Source organism: Cucumis melo, chromosome 5 (assembly GCF_025177605.1).
Source record: "Cucumis melo cultivar AY chromosome 5, USDA_Cmelo_AY_1.0, whole genome shotgun sequence".
Taxonomy (NCBI): domain Eukaryota; kingdom Viridiplantae; phylum Streptophyta; class Magnoliopsida; order Cucurbitales; family Cucurbitaceae; genus Cucumis; species Cucumis melo.
In genome coordinates this window covers 26,977,548-26,996,859 of record NC_066861.1, presented here as the reverse complement: position 1 = coordinate 26,996,859, position 19,312 = coordinate 26,977,548, and the positions used below count along the sequence as shown (strand labels likewise).

Below are 19,312 nucleotides of genomic sequence, written 5' to 3'. Positions count from 1 at the left end.
TACAACCGAGCCACCGGTGAATCTAGAAATCCAACTTAGGGACACAATTATATATAAGGTAAAAAAGATTTGTCTCTAGGTTACAAATTGTTACACTTTTACCTGTATTTGTTTTCATTAGTTTCAAAATTTTATGTTTTTAAGCTTATTTTTTCACTACATATACACTTTTAGTTCTTTGATTTAACATCAATTAATTAAATTTAAAAAATTCACATAATTATAAATAAGTTTTTTAGTACTTTTTCATTGGTATTAAACTAACATTATCACAATGATATGAAAATTACGTTAAAAAAACGTTATCTATTCAATAAAATGTTGTTGCGAATCGAGTTTGATAACTTTTTAAAATTTTTAGGGAAAAATCTCTAGAAAAGACGGAGAAATTGCACTGTTTTAATTTACAATTACAACATAAAACCTAAGTTTGGTAGAACTAAAATTAGGCAAAAACAAGTCTTATATGCCATGTTCCCAAGTGTGCCCTCGTATCAATGAACCACACAACCATTTGACTGATTGTAATGCATTTATTAATTATTGTTTATATTCTAGGCTAACCTAAATGTTAAAAGACATTATATAATATATATTGTAAAATGATACTTTAAAATTAATATTAAAATACAAAGCTCAATGATTTGAGAGAAACATATGTTCTTAATGATTCCTATGTAGATGGGCCGGTAAGTTGAGCTAAGCTCTTATAAGCAATATGATTTATTTTTTCTTAAAATGTGATTTGTATTTTATTTTTATTTAATCGAAATTACAGATAAAATATGAATTTTTATTTGTTTATTTTTCCTTTGAATGTGAATATCAAACAATAACGAATTTCTTTATTTAATGATTTAAATGTCAAATTATCTATTTTATTTTTTATTGCTTTAAATTTTTTTAATTGAGTATTCTTGTATGTTAACATATTTCAAGGGTGAAGGTGAAAAATGATTGATAAAATATCAAAGTTGTATACCGTATGATAACTATTTTATTCGTTGTTTTTTTGGGTTTTTGAAAATTAAGTATTTTTTTCAAAACTTATTTTATTTTTTTAATTTCTTACAATGACTTGCATCAAGTTCAACGGTTGAATTCTTAGGCAAATTTCAAATACAAAAACAATATTTTAAAAGCTATAACTTTTTAGTTTTCAAAACTTGACTTGTGTTTTTTCAACAATGAATAAAAAAGTAGAAACTAAATGAATAAATAAGTAAAAATAGTGTCTATAGATTTAATTTCAAAAGCAAAAAACAAAAAAACCAAATGATTATCGATCAGAGTATAAAGAAATTGATTTGTTTTCAAGTTTTTTTTTTTCAAATGGTCAAATTATATTACATATTTTCTAGTAGTTTAATAAACAACTTAATAGGTTACTAAAATAGAAGAATCTTAGATCGCACATCCTATTGTTACATGCTGCTTTGACATTTCAAATTTTTTGCTATCCATAAGAATTTATCTTTTATATATGGTTCTAAAGAATTTATACTTTAATGACCGCTTTAAATAATATTATAATTTTTCATAAGAAAAACTACACTTTTAAATAATATTAAAAGTGAATATGTACGTTTAGTTCATGAGATTTAACAATGTACCTTTTTAGTTCCTAATTTCACGAGAATAAACCCATTTAGTCTCCAAATTTTCAAAATTTTAAAAAATATGTTGGGAAGATCATTGAAGTATTTTTTGTTTCATTTTTTCAAAATAACTACATGATATTTAAAATTAGAAAAAGCAGTTTTATAAAAGATATGATTTCTAGAAACCATTCTTCTAATACAAAATAATATATAATCCTTTAAAATAAAAAAATCAACAAATTAAAACAATATATTAAATCAACAAATTAAAACTTAAGGTAGCTACATCCGACTCAACAAGACTAGAGAACGGGAGGAAAAAACATTCAATTACGTGGATGAGAAAAAGTTAGCTAAGAACAACGTGGTTAGTTAGATTACGAATTACCCTAATGCAATTTCTAAACGTATAACTAAAATCCACGATATTAAACTTTGAAATAAAATATAAAGTTAGTAGAAGAACCCTAAACCTATTTTTAAACCAAAAAAAAAAGGAGAGAAATTGTAAAACTTATTAAGTAAGTAAAGGTGAAGTAATGAAGAAAAAAGAAGAAGAAGTTGGGCCGGACTAAAAGCCCGACGTTGATCCAAAACGCCGAAACTCCGTGCACTTGTGGGTAACGATAGGCGGAAGAGGGCAATAATTTTCCTTTCTTTTTTTCTATTTTCGTATTTTGAAAAATAGCCACGAAGAAAAGGAAGAGGAAAGCCCATTTCTCTCTCTCTCTATCTCTCTCTCTCTTCATCTTCTTCCCGACGCATCCATAGCCGCCGCGCCGCTGCCACTTCCGCCAGCAGCTCCGCCACATCGCCGTCGTCGCTGCTACTGACGCTTACGCGTCTGGTGGCGCTTTACAACTTTCCACCTTCAAATACAATATAATCTCTAAAGGCTAGTTTCTTCACCCTTAGGATTCCATGTCGATTACTTTTCAATACCACGATATCACTCTTCGTTCCTCTTTTGTTATCTCATTCTTTCATTCGTTACTACTTGTTTTTCACACTCCGATAAACGCTTTGCTTTGATTGTATTTTGCGTCTCTCTCTCTCTCTCTCACACAGTCTATGGAAAATTTCATTGTATTTTTTATTTTTATTTTTATTTTTATGTCATTTTTGAGCTGTTGAAGAATCCGGTTGTTGATGGAGGTAGCTCGATTTTTTAATTTTTTTGTTTTTATGGTGTTTATCTTTTTGTTGAAGAAATTCTCAAGTCACTGAAGGTTGTTTTGGGATTTCGCTTTTGCAGGTTTTAGACTTCCAATGGCAAGAGCGCCAGCTAGTAATGTACACTCAGGTGGCAGGACCGAGGTTCGTATAGTTATCGCTGGGGACCGTGGTACTGGAAAGTCGAGCTTGATCGTTACTGCTGCGGCGGACAATTTTCCAGTGAATGTCCCCCCGGTATTGCCGCCGACGAGGCTGCCTGAAGACTTTTACCCAGATCGTGTTCCCACCACAATCATCGATACTTCATCACGGTATTGGTTGCTATGTTTGTTTTGTTTGTTTCATTCTGTCCTGATACTGAGACAATAGACTAAGAGAATGTGCTATTGGAGCCATTAATACCCGCCTTTTAGGGTTATGGTCTTTAGATAACTAGTGTCAACTTTAATAAATAATAATAGGAGAATTCTGCTACCTACGGCGATATATCTGTATATCCCTTTCTTCCCATGCTGCTTCTATATTTAAGCATGGCTACTTGTTATTAGTGGGTGAAAATTAAATAGAAAAGGGAGTCCAGAGAATTGGCTCTTGTTCACTCTACTTTCTGCTTTGCTGCCTGCTTCTATATATAAGCACGACTACTGCTTCTGCCCATTTTCTTGTTGCTGGTTGGAGCACCATTTTCTAAGTCTTAGCTTTCTAGACTGCTAGTCTACCGTCCCACTAATGTGTTTTATTTGCTTCTTTAATGCAAATTACCCCCCCCCCCCCCCCCCCCCCCCCCCCGCCCCAAATTCCAACTGGAAAATGAAGCTCAGTATTTCTCGCTAATGTAATTTTCCACAAGGTATTCAAGGGAATTTTTGAAGTCTCTAAGGTTCCTCTTTTTGTTTGCTTGTTTTTTTTGTCCCAGCACTGAGGATAGTGCAAAAGTTGCTGAGGAACTTAAGCGAGCTGATGCAGTGGTGTTAACTTATGCTTGTGATCAGCCTAACACCCTTGATCGGCTGAGTACTTTTTGGCTTCCAAAACTTCGTCAACTGGAGGTTAGTTAACTTTTACTCCCTCCTTTTACCTTGGTGGATGGAAAATGACACGGTAATAAAATCACTGATCTTGGTGCTAACCTAATAAGTTTATCTTGATAAGTTTCTTCAATTTGAAAAGCAAAGGGTTCCTTTTCCTAGATAAGCTCAGTATTTTATAAGTTATGTTGGTTATTTTATTGATGTTGATTATAATGGTTTAAACGAGCAGGTGAGGGTCCCCGTCATAGTAGTGGGCTGTAAGCTGGATTTGAGAGATGAGAATCAGCAGGTGAGCTTGGAGCAGGTTATGTCCCCAATAATGCAGCAGTTTCGAGAAATTGAAACATGCATCGAGTGTTCAGCTTTTAAACATATCCAGGTATTCATCTATCTATGAAATTATTTGCATTCTCAGAGAAAAAAGGAAACAGATTTACTTATTGCTCCCTCATTCATGACTATATGAAGAAGAGGAACTCTCAAACCGTTCTGCATTGTTTTCTGGTTTCACATCCAATTTCATTTATCGGTTCACTTAAAATCATTGCGGAGTAGTTTTTCATGCTTATATGAAAATGTTGCCATCTATATCTCATAGATGTACATTTTCACTTCTCATTTTTGCTTAGTTCACTCTTAAGGCAACAGTACCACATGTTCTCAACATTTTATTATTCATTTGCAGATTCCTGAGGTCTTCTACTATGCCCAGAAAGCTGTCCTTCACCCAACAGGTCCACTTTTTGATCAAGAAACTCAGACTCTAAAGCCTAGGTGTGTACGGGCATTGAAACGGATATTTATTCTTTGTGATCACGATAAAGACGGTGCTTTGAGCGATGCGGAGCTGAATGATTTTCAGGTCTTCCTTTAAGCATAATCTACAATTTTTTTGGTGAACACCTCATAAAAATTTTATTGATAGATTAGTTACATTTTTCGACATCTGTAATATCTGTGTCCAAAATAACTGACTTGACTCTATGGAGCTTTCTTATTATCATTATTTTTATTATTTTTTTATTTTTTCCCCTTTCTTTCAGGTCAAATGTTTCAATGCTCCTTTACAACCTTCTGAAATTGTTGGGGTTAAGAGGGTTGTGCAAGAAAAACTTCCTGAAGGAGTGAATGATCGTGGACTCACTTTGACAGGGTTCCTCTTTCTTCATGCTTTATTTATAGAGAAGGGGCGTTTGGAGACAACATGGACTGTACTCAGGAAGTTTGGATACGATAATGATATCAAGCTTTCGGATGAACTTATCCCAACTCTTGGAAAGAGAGCTCCAGATCAGGTAATGAAAATAATATTGCAGCAGTCCTCTCAATTTCTGTAGAAAACGCCAACTGCATCACACACTTTGATGATGACTTTCAAAATTATTCTTAACATAATATATATGCACTTTTTACATTTTGTGTACTGTTGAATATTTGTTATCTCCAACATTTTTCTCGAAATAGTTCTTTCTTTCACTTTCATGGAGCAGGCTCTAAATTAATAATGTAGATGTGGTAAATACTTAGAGTGGAAACCATTAACTTTTCCTGTATGAATGGTTGGGATGTGAAAACTTTCATTTTCAAGTGGAGTGATTTTCTTTAACTAGACTTAGGGAGGATTTCTTGTTCTCTTGTTGTTTTATATCTATCATTTTGAGGTATGATATAATATTATAAAGAATATCAGGATTTGGTTCTTTTTCTCTCATCAGGTGTTAATGACTTTGTAAGACAACATACTGCATTTTGTAATTTTTCCTAAAGTGTTCCATATTATTCTAATTCTAGTTCAAAATTTCTTATCCAATGGCTGTTCTTTCTGTAGAGTGTGGAGCTGACAAATGAAGCCCTCGAGTTTCTAAGGGGAATATTTGAGCTCTATGATGGCGATGGTGTATGTCATAGTTTACAACTTCCCAAATTATAAATTCTTAGTTTCTTTGTTGGTTTCTCAGCCATAGTTTGTTTGTTCTTTTTCCTTTTTGTATTTTAAAATTGTTTAGTATAATCGAGCTTATAGATCTGTTTTCGTAGCCAAGTAATCCATGACTTTTCTTTACACTCCAGGATGGTGCCTTGCGTCCTCGTGATCTTGAAGAACTATTTTCTACGGCACCCGAGAGGTATTGGCTTTACAGTATTTGGTAGTTTCCTGTCGTTTGGGGGATTATGGTTCAAACTTGTGTAAATAAGATAACATACATAAGATAACATCCTCTTGCATTGAGCGAAAAAATAATCTGTCATATTTTCTCTCTGATTTATTTGTTTTTTGAAATATGCTATTTTTTATTTTTTAAAATTTATAAAGTTGTTCATGAACTTTCAGGTATGTGTCTAAAAGTGTTTGATAGGTTCTGAGCTTCATATTAATGTCATTTGGTCCCTAAATGTTAAGAAATGTTGAAAAGGTCCTTAAACTTTCAATTTAGTGTCAAATAGATCCATGAAATTTCAATTTTGTGTCGATTAGTCCTGGACTTAATATTCTTAGACCTACTAAACACTAAATTGCAAGTTCAGAATTCTATGCACTGTGGGTTGTCCTTTTAGAATCTTACTGGTGAGAGTGCTATTTCTTCTCTTTCTAAACGGCCTCTTCACACCCCCTCTGGTTTTTACTCTTAGTTCTGCAACATTCTCATGAAAAGTCTATCAAGATTTTTGAATGCCCCTGAATTCTTTTAGTTTGCATCTATGTTTTGTGGCTTTATTTTTATCCATATGCCTTTGTAGAAATCTTGTCGAGATTTAAAATTGGAGTTTAGAGTATTTATGAGTCTACGACAGATAGGATATATTTGTCATATAGATTTTATTTAGTATAGCTGGGCCTCTATTTATAATTGGGTTCCCTTTTTGTGGGCTTGGTTTTTTTTTTTGTATGCAGTGTACTTAGAATCATTTCTACTGTATGAAAGTTGTTATATCAATATTGTTCTAGTTGCTTGGGTTATATTATGTTCCCAAAGAAATTTGAACTTTGTTGATACTGTAATACTTTTTTTCTCCATGTTTTCATTCTTCCATGTGTCAAATTAATACTCCAGATCTCATGATGTTTCAAATATATTAAAGCAACTGCGATATAACATTGACCCTTTGCCTAGTTATAACCCAATTCTGTTGTGAAGATTTCTCGTATTTTACTTGTGGTTGTTTAGATCCTACATCTATCTTTACAAAATAGGTTTTGAAGTTTCTTTACAAAATAGGTTTTGAAATTTCTTTACAAAATAGGTTTTGAAATTTCTCCAGCATTTGTTATTAAACTGATTTGGCAACCATTATGTTTTTCAACATGATTTATTATTATTATTGTTGTTGTTGTTGTTGTTTTTATCATTTTATAAAACCACTTTCATTGAGAAAGAAAATGAAAGAATACAAGGGCCTACAAAAAATAATTCCATAAAAAGGGACCACTCTCTTCAGAAAAAGGGGCCAATCAAGCAAAATAGTGCCTACAGAACAGTTAAAGAAAAGCTTCGAAAAACATGATTTATTGTTTGGCGAGTTAATGAGCTTTTTTGATGTCTTATGCGACATTTTTTATTTGAAATGCTAGTCCTTGGAATGAAGCTCCATACAAAGATTCTGCGGAGCGAAATGCAATGGGAGGATTGTCAATTGATGACTTTTTATCACTGGTTAGTTTTCTACCAGTTTTCCTGATAAGATGATGTATTTCATATTTCCTGTATTCTTCTGATTTTAACCCTCCTCTCCCTCTCTTTCACCATGTGTTTCTGAGAGTTTTTTCTAAAAGTAGTGTATTATTTATAGTTGTGTATTCTTCTTGAATTTTTGCAGTGGTCCCTCATGACACTCCTAAACCCAGTTTACACCATTGAAAATCTGATATACATTGGTTACTCTGGTGATCCTGCATCTGCTGTTCGTGTGACGAGGAAAAGGCGGTTGGATCGCAAGAAGCAACAATTAGACCGAAATGTTCTTCAGTGCTTTGTGTTTGGGCCAAAGAAGGCAGGGAAATCTTCTTTATTAGATGCATTTCTTGCAAGGTTTATTATCAACATTCTCTACTTATCTAGTTTTTTGAGGCATTAATTTTTAGTACTTGTTTTAGAGCACGTCTTGTGTTAAGAAAATTTGATACACAGGCCGTTTTCTGTGACCTATACTCCTACCACTGAAGAACGCTATGCCGTAAACGTTGTCGACCAACCTGAAGTAAGTTCTGCTATGTCCTTGTTTTGATTAATTGGTGAAGCATGGATCCAGATTTCAAATTTCAAGGTCTTAATATAATATCACGTGTCCATAATTTGTGAATTGGAAGCAATTATTCCTGGTGGAGAGAGTTTATGATGATTTTTCAGATGGCACGTGTTCAAAGTTGGTGAAATATGGTGTTGCTACCAACTACCATAATACACATTTGCATTTAGATCATTTCACCGATCAATTGAATAACTAAAAGTTGTCTTAGAAATGGAGGCTTTTTGAGGATATTTATGGTTCACACCTTTGTCAAAATTCACCTTCTATTTGATTTTCATTGACCATTGAAGTTGTTGCACTTTTGATTATTTTTCTCTACATGTATATACTCAAAAATCAGTAAAGTGGTAGCACGTTTTGGGATATAAAGTCAAATACTCAACTTTAGTTTTATTGTTAAGAAACTATGATGTCTGCTCTTATTTGGTAGTTTCTGTCTGTAAATTTTTTTTTTTTGGTTTACAGGGAACAAAGAAAACCCTTATTTTGAGGGAGATACCTGAAGATGGAGTGAAAAAACTGTTGTCTAGCAAAGAGTCTTTAGCTGCGTGTGACATTGCACTATTTGTGCATGACAGGTAACTTCTTTTCTAATGGAAACGGGCAAACGGCCATTGCTTATTAACAATGTTACACTATATTAGGATGATAATATTTTTTATTTCTGGATGATAAATGGCATTTGTATTTGGAAAAAGAGAAAGGCCTGGTGACAAATATAAGCTTGTGCCACACTCGTCTTTTTTTCTCCTTTTTTTCTCTTCTTTCACTTTAATTTTATTTTTTAAGCATGTACTTTTCATTAATATGAAAATTTGAAAGGAATGGGACACTCACCAACCTCTTAAGGGGGATTTCAGAAAGCTACTATAGTCCCTCTCCAACTAATGTATCTTACTAAGGGCCTTAACCTCCGATGCTCTAGATTTGTACTTCATCCTAAGTAGGGTTTTCTAGTTTGCTTAAATCATTAATCTGAGAATGGTCTGCCCCAAGGATTCAGTAACAAATTAATTCGAAATTTTACTTTTTTCTTCTTTTTACTGACTGGTCCTCTAGTTGCATGGACTACAAGTTCTTTTTCCTCTTTCTGCTTAATGATCAGTTATCTAATATTCTTTGGACTAATTGGTTATTAGGGTGGCAAGCTTCTTCTTGCACTGCAATCCCTAAAATCCTTTCAATACGATGATTGATGTTTGGGATAATGATGGATATGGTGGTGCTCAATGTGGTTTACAAATGAAACATACCTTGAAATATTTTTGTCATGAATTCTCTTCAATCTTTTTATAGCATACCTTTTTGTATGAATATAAAAAGAAGAATTATGTATTGCTAGCATAAGCAATTCCTTGTATGTTTATACCAATGAAGAACTGAACTCCTATCGTAGAGCACCGACTTTGTTTTCTTTCCAGCTCCGATGAGTCCTCCTGGAAGAAAGCAACCGATTTGCTGGTTGAAGTTGCAAGTCATGGTGAGGATACTGGCTATGAAGTGCCTTGTCTAATTGTTGCTGCCAAAGATGACCTCGATTCATTTCCTTTGGCCATACAAGATTCTACAAGGGTAATTATTTTTCTCTATGTACCATATATATTCAATCATTCACACAGGACACTTTTAATGTTCTGATAGTCGAACTGAATTCATATATAATACATATATATGTATGTATTTATATTTTCACATCCACTGAATCAGAATGTTATAGATTACGGGTTTACGATAAACCTCTCTGACATTACTATTTTGATGAGAAAAAGCAATGTTATGTTTAGGTTACAATTCTTTTCTGTTAATAAGAAACTAAGCTTTCAACAACCAGCCCCCCACCCAATTTCAATAAAGGTCTCAGTCCGAAAGAATAATAATGAGTTGATAATTACAAGATAGCCTATCAGTGTTACAATTGTTTGGTGCTCATATTCACTTCATCTCCTATAGAAACAATTATCAATCAATTATTAGAATCAGTTGCTCAAATTCTGTATTTGAACAAAAAATGTATGCGTATAGTTTCCTTCGTTTGAAAGAAAGTTTTTTTCGTAGTAAATAAGATAATAAAATTATAAAATACAAATTCTTTAGCAAGTATTTATTCTGTTTATGGTTTTTATTTGTAATCTTTATTTTGTCGGGTCCACTTTTCTAATTATTGTCTCTGTTCATCATCCAATATATTGTTGTATTTTAGTGAAATCCTGAATCTTTTAATATCACCATCCTTATCATTATGTCTCGTTGCAAATTGGTAGGTGAGCCAGGATATGGGTATAGAACCTCCAATACCCATCAGCACGAAATTGGGTGATTTTAATAACGTATTCCGAAGAATCACATCAGCTGCAGAGCACCCTCATTTAAGCATCCCTGAAACTGAGGCGGGCAGAAGCCGCAAGCATTATCACAAGCTCATAAACCGCTCTCTTATGTTTGTTTCAGGTATGTTGATTTCTGTAGTTTTCCCCTCCATTCATAGCAACATGAAAAACCTACTTGATAATGAACATTACCATGTACTTTTGTGTATGGCAGTTTGCTTCATTGGCTGGTTGCATAAATGAGACTGTCATCCCACCTATTACTTGTTTTTCAGAACTAAAATTGTTCTTCCAAAATCACGTGTTTAAATTTTACAAGTTATTTAATCACGGTTTATAAAGGATGTTTTGTGGTTAATACCATCAATAGAAAACATTTTGGAAAAATGCTTAGACAACCTCCCTCTTGATTCGATGTCCATGAGTTAACTTTGCTGTATAGTCATAATCTTATTAATCCTTGGCTCAATAGATAGCGACCTTCTGGCCATGATGTCGCTTCCAGATGTCTTGGACAACTGTCTTAACTTTTCCTTTTTCTTTTCTTTATGAGAGTGAAAAACTTTATTCTCTTGGGATATCCTTTAACGATTCAATGATTTTCTCAAGAATGACATCTTCGACTCATAGTGACAATTTATTAAACTTTTGTTTGAAAGGAAAACCTTAAATTCCATTCTAATCGCTAATGAGGTGGTTAATGAGTAGAAGTGCGAGATGGGATTGTGGAGAGTGATTCTTTCTGAAACCTTGTCTTGGCTGTCTCTCATCCAATGTGTTGGCATTCCAATTTTTTTATCCTTCAGGTGGAAGATATTTGTTTCCCTTAAAAAGGATCTAGAGAAGGTTATGAGGGTCTTCTTGACTATTAGACCTTGTGGGTTCAGGCATTGTTAACGAGGGCATATTATGCTAATAGTGATATTTTTTTAGCCATTGCGAACAAGTATGGTCGTGTTACCTCATTCTGTGAGCCGAAAGGCACATTCAGAAAATCCTTAGAAAGCTATTTCTTTAGGTTTACCTTTTGTCTACGGTTTATGAAATGCTCTGTTGGGCATAACGTCCGTACTAGTACTAAGGAGGATTACTAATAGTCGTCTAGTGTACTCTATCCACGCTTGCATCATTGTTCCTTTATGAGAATTGGACTATATGGCTTATTTCTTGGTTTCTCAGGGTAATTCGTCATAGTTTTCCCTCGTCCTTTGATAGATAATGAGATGTCAGATGTTTTGTTCACTTTTGAGCTCCTAATTCTTCTAGGAGGGTTTTTTCCCTGAAAAATTACTTTGTCGGTTCATAACTTTCCAGGAACAGTTCCTTTGTTCTCGAACGTGTTAAACTGTGCACTTCTCATTGAGTTTTGGGAAATAGCTTTAAAAGGTCTCTTGCGTTACTTTGTCAGTAACTGTCAGAGTACATTTATTTATTTATTATTTTTAATATTGATATGACATTTCAGATGTTAAAAAAAAAAAAAAAAACCTCCTTTCTCTCTCATTTTAATCTATGGTATCAAAACCAATTGGCAATTAAAGAAGTATTTCACAACTCGTAAGTCCCTTAGTCTCTCCAACTGATTTCGTAATGTGGCTATTTCAGTCGGAGCTGCTGTAACAATCGTTGGATTGGCAGCTTACCGCGTCTACCTTGCAAGGAAGAATTCTTCCAGCTAAATGAGGAGAAGGGAAGAAGAAAATATCGCCTTGCTTTAGATATGGTTGGTATCCTAAATCTTTATTATACTTTCAGCTGTTCAATGGTCAGCCCATTTGTCATATTTGTCTGACTTCATTGGGTTTCCTGAGTTGGGTTATTAGATATATAAATAGATGACAAGTTGCAATTTTTTCAATCAAAAGAGTATGTTTGTAGTTTTAGTTTTCTGCTTTTTATGTATAATAATTTTAAGTCAAACCCTATTCTGCTATAGGGTTCTCCCCAATGCCTAGGGTTTATGGTTGTACAATCAATCAGAAGGGGCAATGAAAAGTTTTTGCTATCAAAATAATTCAATTGTTTCTTCAATTTTTGCTTGAAACCATTATGTGTTCCTTGATCTAATTTGTTTTTTTTTTTATTACATACTTTTTTTAGTGGGGAGAGGGTGTGAGTGTTGGATCTTTATGCAAATGCTTTAGTAACTAATTTTGTCGCTCGCATTCTTGCTATCGCGATATATCTTGTGAGTTTTGCCTCGCTACAGTTTGGAGGATGGGTTGTATTTTCGGGTTTTCTTCTTTCTTGATTGGTTGTCTATGCTTAACAACGGGGACGGTTTGTGTTTTTAGTTTTCGGATTTAATGAATATTTGTTAAAAAGGAGAAAAGAAAGAACAATGTAATCAGTGTAAGAAAACAAGCGTGTTTGCGCAAATAGACATACTAACTAATGTATTTCTTTTAGTAGATACTCTGAACTTCACTTTCTATCTTCTAACATGTAAATAATTGGTTTTTTTCTTATAATTTTAGAAGTTAACATTTAAAAACCTGACTTTTGGCACAAATCCCCATAGACTTCTTTTCTTTTTTCTTTATATATATATATATATATATATATATGGTAGTGTTTGTAAACTAGTGTCATATTAGTACTTTTATAAAAAATTGAAATCAGATTAGTATTTCCAATGTGGAATTTTTTTATTGAGTGGTCATTTCGTTTAGTTGGGATATAGTTTAGAAGTTGTAGTGGCCGGCAATTATGCTTTTAAAAAGTTCAGAATCAACCCTAATATTGTAGCTTTTGAAGTAATATCATAATATGTGAGACTTGGTTATAAATAGACATATTTTTAGTTATTTCTATACTGATATTTAATATTTAAATATAGATTGACATAATAATTGTTTTAAATCTTGTATGAGGTGGTGTTTTAAACAAAATATATAAGAAAAAAACAAGTGTAAAAGAGACGTTAGACAACATTTTTTTATTTAAAAAAAGTCAAAAGCAGCTGGTTATGTAATTTTCCAAGAGTAAACAATAGTGATTCTATACAAAGTTTAAACTACTAATTATTCTGTACAAATCTGAGGTGATTATTGGTTGGTTGGAGTTGGTTTTTTGACAAAATCGTCACCGAATTGAGTATAGTCGGTTTGACCATAATCACTTTAGTAAATGTTCAAACAAATTGACATCAATATGTAAGGATCGATTGGTTGATCGATTTCTGTTGGATCGGTTTAACACTTGAAATATTTGTTAGGAATTCTTGATTTGAAACTTTCTAAAATTATTCTTCTTTTTTCGATCCACATTTTGATTTTTTAGTCTATCATGTTCACCCCGACCAAATATTCATTCCATTACAAATTCGGTTCCTATAATTTGGTAGATTCTACTAAAAGTAAAACCTATGAAAGTTCTACTAAATCGTAGAAGGTTAAAGTTTCAGCCTTTTTTTTTTTAAGTTGTAATTTAACTTGTCCGAGACGGTTAAAAAATATATAAAAAAAGTAAATTTTTGGAGAATCCATCTACCAATCATGATTGAATTATAAAAGATTTCGAATGCATTGGAAACATTTTTCATTGAATCTCTACAATCCCATCCTCTTCCTGTTACAATCTTTTTACTTTCTGGATTTAGTCTAAGAATTGAAGCTTTATAATATAAATATTTCATACAACTCCAGAGACTGAAACACTAAACTAACCATGAAATTCAAGAAAGAGAGATTTTCCTTGGAGTGTTTAAATGGCACTGCAAGTATACCCTGTAATTTGAGGCAAACATTTAGTTCGAGCTTTGTTACCGGGTCGACGTTCGACTTGATTCTCTCCCCCAAGAACTTCCTTTTGAAGCTGCAAACAATGAGTACTGAAAACGTCAGCGGTGACATGAAGTCTGAAGTCCAAATTGAACAGAAATTCTATCTCCAAGCTGTTCATTTCTTTTGTACTCACTCCTCCTACTTTGGCATAAAAAGTATTGTTATAGCACCTGCATAGAATCATAATACATCAAGTTGTGTAATTGTATACATAAAAAGTATTGTTATAACATCCAAGAAATTAGAAGGAAGTTTTCAGAGATATCAGAATATGACAGATGAGATGGCACAATATCATCGGTGTGGCAGCATCGAGCAAACAACTCACTAGCTATTGATATCTTTCTAAGCAGTGTTTGAATCACTCTTACATTTTGTATAAAAATCATCTAAAATTTTCATTTTAATCTTTCATACCTTGACTATAATTAAGTCCTTAGCATCATTGAACTTTAGTAGAAGGATAATTTATGCATGTGATGTGAGCGTCTATAGGGATCGAATGCGAGTACAATAAAATATTTTCATCAATAAATTTTAACATTTTTGTGACAGTAAAGGCTTGGTAATAAAATAAATAATCATAAACCTTGAAATGATTGCGGACAAGTTTGAAAAATGAACCAAACTTGAACTTAAGGATTCCTCCTCCTATGATCTCAGTTCAACGAATGAAGGGGAAGCCAACTGAAGTAAAGTGAGTGTGATGTGAACTATAAAGAAACTATAACTGCATAATATTAACCAAGCTCAAAATCTCTTCATCTCAACTGAGTTACAACCTAGCCAAGCTAACTAAGCAACGGTAGAACTTACCCGGCATCGGTAAACTTTGCTGCAACCATGATGCTGGTGATCAGAAGGCGGTGGACATTCAGAGAAGTAAGGTAAACATCCATTTTTTGAAGATACCTTTCAATGTATATGTAGGCAACAATTAAGCAAGCAGTTCCACAACATGTGTACTTCAAGATGCGATCGATATATTGTCCAATGCCCATGGTAGGAGCTCGGGAACTGTGGAAAATTGTAACGTTGTCTTTCTTTTTGAGTCTTTTCAATAGCTTTTCATTCTTCTGAATCGACCTCTCGAAAACAGAGGAAAGAATTGACAAAACTTGTGGAGAACTCGAAATAAGTTTCCCAGATTCACTCAGTCCAAGAAGTGAATCTGTTTCTACTTGAAAATCCATACTATTATTTGCCATTTCCCTCATCTTTATCTAGACCTGCACATACACAAATCTTATTTACTTTAATAGCTTAATTCATACATAATCCATAGTGAATGGTAAAGAAGCAATCTAATAATACCAGTGGGTCCCTTCTTAATCTGATACTAGAACCAACATTATTGCAAGGTATAAAGACTATTCCCCCAACAGATTCAAAAGCCAACTTCTAAAGCTGCACATATTCCTTAAAACTTATTCAGAAATTTGAATCATAGAGGTAAGAAAAAAGGACAAAGGAAAACATGGTTAAAGCAAGATGTCTCGCAGGTAAACAAATTAGATGCTTTGGTGCCACCAATTGATTCTCATTGTCAATAACTTAAAAAGGAAGAAAAGGGGAAAGGTTTCTTAGAAAATAGAAGGAGAAAAAGGTTTAATTGGGTTTCTAAATCTGATACGTGCAGCAGACCCCACAGATCAGTTAATGTCACTAGAAATTTAAACGACTCTAACAATATCTGATGAGAAATCTCATCTTTTTAGATCGCTGAGCTCTAAAGTTTAAGTAATAGCTTATGAGATATCAACTCATTCCATCAGAAATTATCTCAAACTCAAATGGAAAGAAGAAGCTAAATCTTACCTACAATTATTTGAACGATATCAAATTCCGGAGGCAACTGTTCATGTGCTTCAAAGAACAAAAACGGGATGATCTTAACGAAAATCAGACGATAACGGTATATGAAAGTGGCTCACAGACCCTGAGGCAGGCAATTTTGGGGAAATATAGGAAGAAAAGAAGACATAAAATGCCTGAAATGCACCAGTAAAAGGGGCTTAGAGTTTAGAGCTTCTTGAATAACCTTCTCAATCTTTATTGCTTGAGCATACTTGACTTGTCAGGCAGAAAAGCTAGGTAGTTCTTCATAAGCAGAGAAGGAGAAAGTTGGTTTCAAAACAAGCTTATTCATAACTCTGGCCTGTAGACAGCAATTTCTCACGATTCTGGTTTGGTTCATTTCTTGGGAATATTAGAGAGGAATATGAATAAAGTAGCTTTAATCTATATTTATTCTTTCCTTTCATGTATAGTCACCAAGGACAAATATTTAATGTCATTTGGGTCCATTTGGGCACAATTATTCAAGCTTTCAAATCACAATGGAAAAGTATTAGGCATTTGGAGCATTCATCTAAGAAACCTCATAGGGGAAAAAAGTATCATATACTCACTGAGGTATATCCAGCACAGAGAGAGAAAGAAACAGAACATAGAGATTCCATTCCACCAGAATACTAAAGTGAAAAGCACAGATCACTCAATGGAGATTTTAAGCTATGGGCAGAGGCTGAGCAAACAACGACAATAATGACTTGTTGGCAGGCAAAAAATTCCAAGAAAATCACATAAAGCTATAAAGTTTCCTTTTCGTTGGTATTAGTTTGCAGGATTATCATCATCTCTTACCTTTTGGGGACCCCAAATTCGAAATCAAAATGTGGGGAAAATCATTATACAACCGAAAGTGCGGTTCAAAGTTCAAATCCAGAAGACACAAAAACAGCAACAAGAATCATCATCACATTGCTTCATTTTTTTTTTTCTTTTTTTCTCCCTCTTCACATATTAATTATCACAATCAGAAAAGACCCATCTCGATTCTGAAGTTGGGTAAGAAGAACTAAGAACTTGCTTACAGATTGATGGATTCTGAGCTATCTGATCAAATCTTGACAAGGGGTTTGCACAAAAGGATGGAGAATCCTGTTCTCAGATCAAATGGAAATGGAAAGAAAGGATTTAAAGGTGGTTCCATGGAAACGGGTGAGTGAGGTTGATTGTAGAAGTGGTGTTGGACAGATAAATTTTGTTTGTTTGCCCAGGAAAATGGGGGGAAAAGGGGGAAACTTTGAGATGAAAATGAATTGGGTGTAATGGGAAAATTTTGGGGTTTGATGGGTTTCATTGGAATTTGGAGTGTAGCACAAGAAATGGGGCTTGAGAGAAAAAGCAACACACGTTCGTAAGAAATCAGATATGGGTCGGACTCTTTTGGTGTTTGTCGGATTTCATTGATTTCATGGATTTGTATGAAAATAAAGATGAAGTCTTTCTCTTTCCATCATTCTTCTTTAATCAAAGAAGGCTAAATCAATAAGGTAGAGATTATTTTGATTAGAAAAAGGAAACAAATGGAAGAAGAGAAAGTAAAGAAAAATTGAGAAACAAAACCGATAATAACAAACCAATCGATTAATTGTTTCCAAAACCGATAAACTAAACTGATTTCACCTCTTAATCAAAAAGTGTTTTTAGGCAAAAATTCTCCGGCACATGAACCAAAAGAATTACTAATAAATAAACGTGATAAAAATCAGATTAATCTAAAAACTTCTTTTGAAAAAAGAATAATTTGAAAGATGGATAGTTGAAAATCACTTTAGGAGGGGGTTTGTTCGACTAGAATCCAACGTCATTATCATGAAATCATAACGTTTGGTTTACCATATGATATATATTTCGACATCATGAAATGTCCGAACATCTTAAGATGACCATATATACAAGGGGCATCTCAAAAGCTTTGGATGCCCTTAGTTTTTCTTTTACGCATATATACGCTCATCATTCATCGTTTTTCTTCTTTCTATTCATCCGTAATAAAAATATGGATAAACTACTATTTTGCTAATCATTCTTCGTTTTTCCTCTGGTATATAGCTCAATATTTCAATTGAAATATAAAATGAAAAGTACGTACTTTTAATTTATTACTTTTCTATAGATTATTTTATTATATAAACAAATCACAAATGGGTACGTTTTCTCAATTTTATTTTTATAATACATAAATATTAGGGAACTTGTTCAAAAATATTAACAAATATAGTAAAATTTATAATTTATCAATAATAAATATTAATAAATTTATGTATCTATCATTGTCAACGATAGAAGTCTATCAATATCTATTATTGATAGTTCTAAAATTTTCTATATTTTGTATCTATTTTGATGTATTAAAAAATAAACCTAAATGTAATATACTAAAAGAAACATTATTAACCATATTAATGGTCCTCGTTTTAAAATAAATTTACATGCATATATAATTGTATGGTAAGTAAAAATTATACATTTTGAAGTTAATAATAAGTTTGCATTGGTAATTTGAGTTATTCTAGATTAACGTATGAACATGCTGATCAATCTATAAAATTACCATTTAATTTGAATCTAAACTATAGACTATATTACTAATAAGATTCTATCTATAAAAGATGATATTGTTAGTAGTAAATTTTTTTTTTGAAATATAGTTAAAAGTATTTTCCATTGCAATTGTCCGTATAATTATTTAAAATATACGATTTTAGTAAAATAATACATCGTTTATAGATTTTAATTTCTCATAAAAAAAACAATAATAATTAACATGAAAGCAGAAGTTGTACTTCTTTTGAAATGATTATTGGGTTGGGATAATCTTCTATATATTCAACTACATTCAATGATGCAATTATATAGCACAATAGTCAAAGATAATGGTTTATATTCCTTTCAAAATAAATGATACAAAAACTCTTTATATATATATATATAACTATGTATAAAATTTAACGAATAAACTTAAATGAAAAATTTAATAGAATTTACCATAATTTATAAAATAGTTTTAAATGTTTATACTTAAAATGTATTCCGTATATCTTTTCTTGTTTTGTTTTGGTATATACATATTTTCAACCTTTTAGAAAAATAAACACAGCATTTTTAATTTTTCAATTTTTTTTGGGTTAGTTTGTGGATAATTTTGCAATAATGTTTTTAAAGTTTTATAAATAAATATGAATTCACTGTAATTATAAAAATTATTAGTTTGATTATATATTAGTGAACGATACACTTAGAATCACTTACTAAATTATACATATTCATTGTTTTTAGGTAATGAGTTTTGTTCT

At 32.6% G+C, this 19,312-nt stretch overlaps 2 protein-coding genes across 8 annotated transcripts; one reads left to right on the top strand and one right to left on the bottom strand.

Annotated features, from left to right (window-relative positions):
• The first annotated feature begins 2,287 nt into the window (after positions 1-2,287).
• Positions 2,288-12,397, top strand: LOC103495076 (mitochondrial Rho GTPase 1-like). The gene is made up of 15 exons (XM_008456527.3): positions 2,288-2,496; positions 2,857-3,088; positions 3,694-3,826; positions 4,038-4,187; positions 4,494-4,670; positions 4,852-5,103; positions 5,637-5,705; positions 5,879-5,934; positions 7,380-7,461; positions 7,625-7,836; positions 7,936-8,005; positions 8,522-8,634; positions 9,478-9,628; positions 10,318-10,504; positions 11,989-12,397. The coding sequence occupies exons 2-15, from the start codon at positions 2,871-2,873 to the stop codon at positions 12,060-12,062; spliced, it is 1,944 nt and encodes a 647-aa protein (XP_008454749.1). The 5' UTR covers positions 2,288-2,496; positions 2,857-2,870; the 3' UTR covers positions 12,063-12,397.
• Positions 12,398-13,884: 1,487 nt separating this feature from the next.
• On the bottom strand, positions 13,885-17,474 carry LOC103495057 (cyclin-P3-1). Of its 7 annotated transcripts, XM_008456499.3 has the most exons (4): positions 15,987-16,791; positions 15,483-15,575; positions 14,985-15,397; positions 13,885-14,338 (listed from the first exon to the last, which is right to left on the bottom strand). In XM_008456499.3, exons 3-4 carry the CDS (start codon positions 15,383-15,385, stop codon positions 14,089-14,091), a joined length of 651 nt encoding a protein of 216 aa, XP_008454721.1. In that variant the 5' UTR covers positions 15,386-15,397; positions 15,483-15,575; positions 15,987-16,791; the 3' UTR covers positions 13,885-14,088. The 7 variants fall into 7 exon arrangements, with proteins under 7 accessions (XP_008454721.1, XP_008454712.1, XP_008454735.1 ...); XM_008456490.3 differs by lacking the exons at positions 15,483-15,575; positions 15,987-16,791 and adding an exon at positions 16,815-17,474; XM_008456513.3 differs by lacking the exons at positions 15,483-15,575; positions 15,987-16,791 and adding an exon at positions 17,045-17,474.
• Between the last annotated feature and the right edge of the window lie 1,838 nt (positions 17,475-19,312).

Coding starts and splice junctions, on each gene's coding strand:
- LOC103495076 (XM_008456527.3), top strand. CDS start 2,871: ATGGCAAGAGCGCCAGCTAGTAATGTACACTCAGGTGGCAGGACCGAG. Junction 5,104..5,636: donor GAAAGAGAGCTCCAGATCAG/GTAATGAAAATA, acceptor TTCTTTCTGTAG/AGTGTGGAGCTGACAAATGA. Junction 7,462..7,624: donor TTGATGACTTTTTATCACTG/GTTAGTTTTCTA, acceptor GAATTTTTGCAG/TGGTCCCTCATGACACTCCT.
- LOC103495057 (XM_008456490.3), bottom strand. CDS start 15,385: ATGAGGGAAATGGCAAATAATAGTATGGATTTTCAAGTAGAAACAGAT. Junction 14,339..14,984: donor GCAAAGTTTACCGATGCCGG/GTAAGTTCTACC, acceptor GATTCTATGCAG/GTGCTATAACAATACTTTTT.